This window comes from Cuculus canorus, chromosome 12 (genome assembly GCF_017976375.1).
Source record: "Cuculus canorus isolate bCucCan1 chromosome 12, bCucCan1.pri, whole genome shotgun sequence".
Taxonomy (NCBI): domain Eukaryota; kingdom Metazoa; phylum Chordata; class Aves; order Cuculiformes; family Cuculidae; genus Cuculus; species Cuculus canorus.
The window spans coordinates 21,004,686-21,013,832 of NC_071412.1; the positions used below are offsets into that span (position 1 = coordinate 21,004,686).

Consider the following 9,147-nt stretch of genomic DNA (forward strand, 5'->3'; position numbering starts at 1 on the left):
CACAGGCTGGCAGGTAGCCACTGAGTTTCTACAATCCCTATTCATAAAACCCACAAGCTATTGTCTAATGGATAGAGCATTAAACAATAGACTACTTAATTCCTTCAGATACGAAGGGAGAAAGGAGTTTCTTAGCCAGAGGTACAGAAGTACAGGTATCCATTTTGATGCAGCATAAAGGGATAAAACAAACTGGGTGACAGGATATGCATTTAATTTGTAAGACTGGAAACTGGGCACCTTCATTGAAGAGGAGAGCACGTGGACCTCCAAGGCATAAAGTTGTAAAGCAACATTTCTTACAGAGATATAGAGACAAATGGAGACATGAGAACATTCTCCTCCCCCCCCACCCTGGGGACAGAAAAGAAAGAATAAAAAGCAAGTTAAATCATCTTTGGCAAGTATTACTTGAATGTGTTTATCATAACAATAACATTTATTTTGCTGTGTTCTGTTGGCCTACTGCAGGTTCCTTATCCTCAGCTTTATCTAAAAATGAGGCTTGTTGTGAGAGCACTAAAATAAGACTACAATATTCGTTTCTGCAAAGTGGGTTTTGTTCTTAATAGGTCCTTATGTGTCCTTAACACGAGGTATGGCTGGACTTTTAACATGGATATTACGCCTCAAATAATTTAGATGAAGCGCAGAGGATTTTTTGTTTTTTCTTCTGGGACACTCAGTTATTTTAATATTTACTATAAAATGTCTGACAAATGGATGCAATTATTGTACTGACTAAATGAACCTGTGTTTCATTTAGAAAACTGAGATAGTCATTATTTTAATTACAATAATTAAAGCTCTTACATAGTGAAAGGAGGAAAACCCAAGGCCGCTGTCAGTAGATTTGCATGCCTAACGGAGTTCGCAGAGAATTTACTTGAAAGATCCTTGTTTTTGTCATCTTGCTAGAAGATTTCAGTTATTAAGTCTGCATCACACAGTACAAAATACCCTGGTGAGGGGGATGACATAGAAGCATACATATTGCATATGGTATGCTATTTTGCCCCAATTCTTTAAGTAAATATGGATTTGAATGGGTTTAAGTTAAACCAAGAGACTATGCGTATGTCTGTTTTCCTAAACCAGCAAAGAGGAGTGTGCATTTTGTGTTTTACGCACATCCTATGTTGTCCTTAGCTTTTTTACATGTTTCTGCTCTTCTCCTCCTTTCTTGCCTCCCATTGTGGTAACACTGCTGCTTAAAACTTCAGCCTAGTTAACAGTTACTGATACACAATACATTTTTACATACCTTTAAAAATATATAGCTATTAATTCTTAGGCCATGATAAACACTAGCAATTATCTTGCATACAAAATGTTAAATAACCAGTAGACAATTTTAAGGGTTCTAATTGCTAAGTTTGCTTCCAGCAATTAATCACCAAAGAACAGTATTCACTTCTAAGAAAGAGCCCAACAATCTACAGGGAATGGAAAACAAAGTAGGCATCTTGCTTTACTTTCAGCATGGGTAAAGCTCCAGTCTTTGAATGTACATGCTCACCCTTGAAAACTTTGGGGATATATGAGCTTGCTTGTATGTGCCTTCATTTGTAAATACCTCCAGGGAAGTGCAGAAGAGGATGTGCGCTAGAGAAGCCCGAGGGAAACCTAGCATACATCTAGAGTGTGTATTTGTTCTAACTCATTGATTTGCACAGCTCTTTCTTGCAGGTTTTCCATGCTTAGATTAGAAAGGCATTACATCTGTGAAGTCAAAATGGAATATTTTTGGCATTTTATGACAAACGTAACAATTTTCTCAAGCTAGGAGTTTCCCCCACCCCTGTTTGACATCTTAGTCATCTCAGACCGAGACAATTGTTAATGTATCCAACACATGAAGAAATTTTCTTTTCTGCTTATAATTTCATTTTATATATTTCAGCTTCATGCTGAGAAGTCAAATATGGTCAGATACCCTGCTGATACAATTCTCCTGAATTATCACAGTTTTTATTGTAAAATGAACATGAATTAGCTAACTTGGGTATATCTTTGGGTAGAGTAAGGAAGAAAAGGAACTGAATGGCTCATTCAGCTGTTACTGGCATACAGTATGGCCAGAAATTTTAAATTGATGTGGTGTTCCTGTGCAACTGTAGTTGCCTTTGACTTGAATGTTTTCTTTTTGGAATTGTATTACATTTGCATAGCGTCAAGTTTAGCCAGAATATTGTTGGTTTGGCACCCTCATGAGTTAGCAGCTGGTTTACTGGGTAAAAGATGAGTAGTCTCCTGTTGCAGATGAGTGCTTGTACCAAATAATATGAACGAGGGCCTGGTGTAAACCAAAGTTTGAACCAGAGAAAGCTTGTCTCCAGATGAGTTCATAGCAATGTGTCCTGACCTGCTTCCCTCCCACAAAGCAGTGTGGTGTGGGGCAGCCCCAGGCCCATCCTGCTGCTGACAGCATTTGGAGCTTTAGTTTCTACTGTTAAACCCACAGGACATCTACAAAGTACGATGGCTTTGCCTATTATTTTACTATGTAGTCAAGTAGCATAATTAAAGAACAGTAGAAGTAGTCAAGAAAAAAAACAGCAAAACATTGGACAGCAGCCGAAATAATACCAACAGCAGATGTGTTTTGCACTAATGAGACTTAATTAAAAATTGAGATGCTCCTCTCTTGAACATCATATGCAGCAGAGTTTACTCTTTTCATCCCAACTGGAATCATACTTTTATGAAATACTGGCATTGTTTTGGCCCGAGAGCTACTTCTGACAAGTAGGGACTTAGAATGACTAGGAACTCAGCGCTTGAGCACTGACCATCTAATCAGTCCTTTGTTCATGTCTTCTAATTAGATTTCAGTCTGCAGACTCCCGAATTATTCTCTCCTACCTTATTTAAACATGTCTATTTACTAACAACAAAAGATGAAGTTTTTAACAGTTCTAACACCCTGCCTTCACCTACACCCTAAAACCCAGGCATTTGCCATTATGACCGTTAAGAAGCAGGACCTCAGAGAGGTCTACTGTTTAAAGATGCTGCCTGTGAGACGTGAATGCTATTGCTTCGCATTTCTCCATCGTACATTCATATCACTGGCATACATTCAAGCACCTAACCAAACAGGCTCATGCAAACTCCCCTGGAATTCAGTCTGAGTATTATGGGATGTATCTGATAGAATTTGTGGAAACACAAATGTAAATAAAGAGTATTAAAAAGCTTGCTGCATTCTCCCATGCGTTCTAGGCAGCTGTGGGCAGAGATATTAGGTAGCTATTACTAAGTGATAGTTCCCAAACTTAGCAAGTGTAAGTGCTTACTGGAAGTGCTAAACAGCCCAAACATCATCAAACAAAATGAGTTTGTCTGCGCTGATTGGCAGAGTCCTGGCTTTTTAGCAATAAACTCCTAACACCAGGAGACAGCAAAATCAATGCCTCTTACCTAAAGATGCATAATGAGAGTCTGCCCTGGGAAGTTTAAAGCAGAGGGCAGCATGTGCTCCAATGTACATCTACATGAAAATGCATCATTCAACACAGCTATTTCTCCAAAGCTTTTATCATGACTGGTTCTAAATTGTAAATATATACAAAGATAAAAATCCTCTTGGTTCCTTAAGACAATAAAAGTCAATTGGCAATTGCTTTAACTTTTATTGAAATTTGACAGAGTATTGCAGTTTTTTGTAGAATGCTTAGGTCTCTACACTTCCTGTGAGTCCTTCTCTTTTAATAACACCAGTTCCATACTCTTGGCTGACTGACTTAGAACTACTCCTTTGTACAAATATGTTCCTCTTCACTTCTGACGTGTGCTAGCACTACCTCCAAATCAGCACTTAAGTAATAGAATCCTTGTGAGAGATTAGGGTGCGAAATCTGGCCTTTTTTCTGTGATCAAAATCAGAAATTCTTTAGCTCATCAAGAACTGCCTCATTCAGATTCTGTCTCTTAGGTATCTCCTGCTGGATCAGATTGTTCCTACTGACAATAACATATTACTGGTGTTATCATTAACTACTGCAGCTGCTCAGCAAGGTGCTGAGCCCTTCCCACTACACATCACCAGCATCTACGAGAAAAGTTGAGTCAGGTAGTTTAGTAGGTAGAGTACCACCATGATAGACTTTTTACTAGGCTAAGATTAAAAAAGAAGTTTTGGCTGCACCTTGATGTGTTTCTGTAAACAGTAGCATTTAAATACCAGCAGGACCAATGATATATTTTCTTCAGAAACCCACAGAAGTTGACAGTAGAAATGGAAGTTTTGTCCTTAAGTGACAAACATATCAATACACATCTGATTTAGCTACCTGCTAGAGAAACATAACAAACCTGGATGAAGGGACTATTAGACCTGTTGGTTTACTTTTGCAACAAGTGATTAAACAATACAGTCAACCTACCACAAAACATCTCTTTTTCTACGACACAGTCATAGAAGTCTACAAGATGAGTTTCTAAATACATAAGGTAGTACATTGGCTTCTGGACACATTATTTGATAGTATTTGAACAGTATTGCTAGTAAAGAGATTGGCAGGTATAAATCACAAGCCTTGTTATTCAAATGTTTAAACACAGTAATAAAGCCTTACTATGCCTCTGAGCATTCTGTAAAAACTCAATCTTTCATTCCACTCTCAGACAAATTATTCCTCTGAGTGAATCAAGAAAGAGACTAACCTGCTGTTTTCCAGCAGAATGTTCTCCAGCAGGAGGATGCTTCATCAGCACTGAGCACCACGGCAGCATTCAGGGTCACCAGCGGCAACTTTGAGGAGGACCATAGTGTCAATGAGATCTTGACTGAAAAAGCTAAACAGCTTACATAGGGTAAATGAGCAGTAGTGCTAGGAAATAGCAGAACTCAGCCCCTACCAGCCCTCACCTCCAGCTATGAGCAGCTTTGTGCTGCAGGGAGGGCTGCTTATAAAGGGGCCCTGGTTGGCTGGGAGGGGTCCTGCCAGACAGGTGGGAGGAGGGAAGCCCAAGTGGCCCCAGGCTTGGCAATTAGCCGTCAGGCCAGTGCACGTGTGGAGCTGCAGGCTTGTTTCAGAAAGATGTGCACAGATGCTTGTGACCTCAAATAAGTAGAGTCTGGTTTGTCAGCCTAAAGATGGTATTTTCTGCTGCCTCAGGCTCGACTACTCAATATTTCATGGTGCTGCTGAAGGAACATAGGGTGTGCTATGCTCCAAATGTAAGAAAATCCTAAGAATGGGATTTACACTCAGCTTTGTTTGGAGGAGGTGCTCACAGTAATACCCTCCACGCCACATCACAATACTTTTAAAGAGTAAAGTGTTACTAGATCAGCCAGAGGTGGAATGTACTGTGTGCACAGATGTGTGTGCAAGAAATGGAGACGTTCTTTTTACCTGACATTCTGCCCAGTTAGATTGGGGCTCCTAAAGACACTGGGGGGAGAAAATAAGCTTTCATGTACAGATGGCAAATACTAAGTAAAATATATTTATTATACTCCTTGTAGAGGTGATGCGATTGATCCCAACTCGTCATATATTGTGCACAGTCTTCTCTTTGGAACCCAGCAAATACAAAATAACAACTTCTATACTACATATATGACATATATATATGACTAGGAAACAATAAACAAGCCAGGCATGTTTAGCTTCCTAAACTCTTGAAAATAGTAACTCTATTATTACAGCTATGTATAAATAAAAAATGAAATATCACCCAAGTGTTTGGTCATATTTATACTAAGACTATATGGAATTATATATGCAAATATTACCAAAGATCTTGATTGGTATTAGGATCCCCAGAGGTGAGTAAGAGCTGTAAGATCTGCGGCAGAGACATGTTTCAATACTGTTCACGGCATCCAGGGTATACTTGCTAAACCACTCAACCAATTCTGTCTTTATACGCAGGTGCATTTTCAATTCAGTGAAGTGTGCAGTAATCAGAACTGACAGAGCTTTGAAAGTATTAATATTCTGTTGTACATAATGGAGCGAATAATTTGCTGTCACTGTTTACAGTTTAATAGGTCTTCATTGTGGTCGTGTCACTTTCCCTGCTTTAAGCATACTTGATCTAATCCTACTATTTTAGGGAATAATGCATGATTATTATGCTTTTTTTTTTTTATTAAAGCCCTCTAGATATCTGTTTTCCTCATTAATATGTTTCACTGCACATCAACACATATTGCTCCATATTAGCTTAGCCAGGCAATATAATTAGATTTGTCTTGTCTCAAACAGAACAGCATTTATAAGCAGGGATACGGTAATCTGCTCAGCTACTGCAGCCGTGCAGAAGGGGCACGAGTCAGTTGGTCCTCAAGTCTTGGTGCTCTGAGTACGTCTCAGAGAGTCTTTTCCTTCCTAAAATCCTGCTTATGTCTTGGGTGAATTTTTGCTTTGCGTGTATTGTCTTACCTGAGAATTAGCATTACTGAGTTAATAGCTGTAATGTGCCTGCTTCATTAGCACATTTCATTCAACTGGCTAAATATTACTCATAGGGAATAATTTGTCTAGAGGTGAACGTGCAGGTGTTGTTTGATTACAGCTACGTGTTGTATTTGAAAGTCAGAAGATGCGGAGTTGTGTTCAGATGTAACATTCAGGCTGACCCTTTGAAATAGTACTGGCTCAGTGTTTTCCATTTGTGCAGCTGCTGATACAGGTTCTTCTTTGGGAAACCTTACAATAACATTTAGGCACTCTTTTTTCTAATACATCGTGGGGTAGCTGAGGAAAAAAAGAAAGTGAAATTATCCTAAACTATAAAAATTTATTCCAGAAATCACTTTGGTTTTTTCCACATTTCTAACACTGAAACTCTGCATCATGAAAACTTCACTTTCTTGACACGCGTGGGACACGTGTGCTCCCTGTGCCAGGTGCTGGTGTTCTGCGACCTCTGTCAGGTCGGCAGAAGAGTTCTGCCCCTGAGAATATTGAATTTAGAAGAAAAAGAGAGTTCCATGGTTTAAAAGACACAGTATTTTCCTTATGTAAGTTTTTGTATTTTCCTTCTTACATTTCTTCAGCAGCCTGGACTGTGCTGCCAGTATCCCGCAGATTTGTGTGGCTCAAAAGGAGGGAGATGCCATGAGGTACCTTTCTTGAATAGAGACTCCTATATTCAGTGCCAGGATTCTGTTTTTCAGATCAGAGATGGCTGTTAGGACTGCTTTGAATTTATTGAGTATTGAGCATAAATACATTTCATCATTCTGACTTTGGTTTTTGAACAATCTGAACAAATAATTTAGTTTAAATTTAAATCAGTAGTATAACTGCTACTTAATGATAATTGATGTGTCTTATTATTTACATCAAAGTAGATATTTTCTTATAATTAAAAAGCTCAACATTTCTATGTGACTTTCATATTTGCTAAATTACAATAGGAAATTCCAGCTATTATATCATGTCATGATATTTCAGTAATGAACATTTATTGCACATAAATACCTCCATCTACACAGAACAGCTTCATGCAAATGACTGCACGGAGAACATGGTAAATACAGTTTCATATGTTAAGGTTTTTTTAATTTTTATTACAATTTTCTGAATGTAATTTAATCTGCTGAAAATTGTCTTTTGTACAATGGGCTTCCACTGAAATGTCTGTTTTGCTTTGAAGCTTTTGAGAAGACAAAAGGATTTGAAATCCTGTTTTTTCTTACAGATGTGCAATGGTTTAGAGCAGCCAAGGAAGCAACAGCGTTCAGACCTCAACGGACCAGTTGACAACAATAACACACCTGAGGTGGGTACCTTCAGCTGCAAGGCTCTTCTGCTGCCTATATTCCTGTGGTCAGGCTTCCACGAGGGAAAGGCGGGACTGAATTGTCATCTTTCTCCCTCTCACACATACATACTTGCAGTCTGTTTCTTTTCCTGAACTGGCAATATTAGTGTCACATCTGCATATTCCAAAAATCTTTGAACTATACCCATGAATGTGTTGCTGCCACATTCATTTTATGTAACTGTCCCATGGCATGTGCTCAAGCTTGAAGTTTTCTGATGACAAATAGGTAGAACACTTCAGAAATTATCTTTTTGGATTACTGGAGAGTAAAAGTAGCATCAAAAGGAAATGGGCTTCTGCCTCACACACACACCCCTCCCCCAAACCAGTCTGTGAAACCAAAGGACTGCTTAATTCCCACAGGAATAATTCTATTTAAATAACCCCTAATATCAAACACATCATTCAGTGCTGGGGGCTGAAATGGTTCACGTCTTTTTTGAGTGGCCTCTATAGTAAGACGTGTCCTGGCTCAGTCAGCTGTGAAAAAGATGCAGTGATAGGCAGACCTGCCCTTGCCACTGAAGTCTGGAGCAAAGATGACATCTAAGAATGCGGAATGAAGTTACGCTTGAGGCTAGACACAATGAAATGAAATTCAGACTTAAAAGCAGAAGTCTGTTATCTGAAAAACATATAACATATTTAGCCTGTAGCCTGTTACAGTAATGAAGAGATACATTGCTAAAGCCTTTTTCCATAATGGAGAAATCAGCCTCTTTCTTTCCTGGAAACGGGAATTTCTGAGGAGGCTGGCAAAAGTCAAGCAAATGGAAGGATTGTATCTGGTTACTGAAGATAGAGACAGTAGCATAAAAAGAGCACTGTTGCGGCCCCTGCTGAGATTAAGTGTAGTGCTACGTACCGTGCAATCAGAGACAGTTCCTCTTATTCACTGATTCAGAATTATGGTTTGTAAAATATTGTTAAATGGAGATTCATTGTTATTGGAGATTTGGGATAACATTATTAGGCACTCTCATGTAGTGGACAAACTATTGGGAATTCCTGGTTTGTATCACTATTTGACAGATGATTTCCTAGGTCATTTTCATATTCTCTCCCCCCACAGTCATCTTACTTCTTTGTGCGGAGAAATCTGCTTAAAATGCTTTGAGGTTCCAGTAAACAGCACTATGTAAGAGTTACGTTGGGTTAATTACTGTGATGTAATGCATTTCATTGTGCTAAATAGTGGCTGTGCCAAAGTTATACAGAGAAATTTGATTTTTTCTAAATAATGGTTCAAATATAATGTGAACTCACTTTAGTTTGTGAAAATGATTTTGCTACAACTATGCCATTTTTATTTCTCAACAGACAAAGAAAGTGTCTTCATTTCCAAGTTTTGTTGATGGT

General features: G+C 38.7%; 1 protein-coding gene across 3 annotated transcripts in view; it reads left to right on the forward strand.

The window, feature by feature from the left end:
- Window positions 1-9,147, forward strand: part of APBA2 (amyloid beta precursor protein binding family A member 2) — a 79,748-nt gene that overhangs the window by 44,598 nt on the left and 26,003 nt on the right. For all 3 annotated transcript variants that reach the window (XM_054077145.1, XM_054077144.1, XM_054077146.1), the window contains exons 4-5: window positions 7,663-7,743; window positions 9,109-9,145. In XM_054077145.1, coding sequence (XP_053933120.1) covers window positions 7,663-7,743; window positions 9,109-9,145 — 118 coding nt within the window. The remainder of the gene's footprint in view (window positions 1-7,662; window positions 7,744-9,108; window positions 9,146-9,147) is intronic.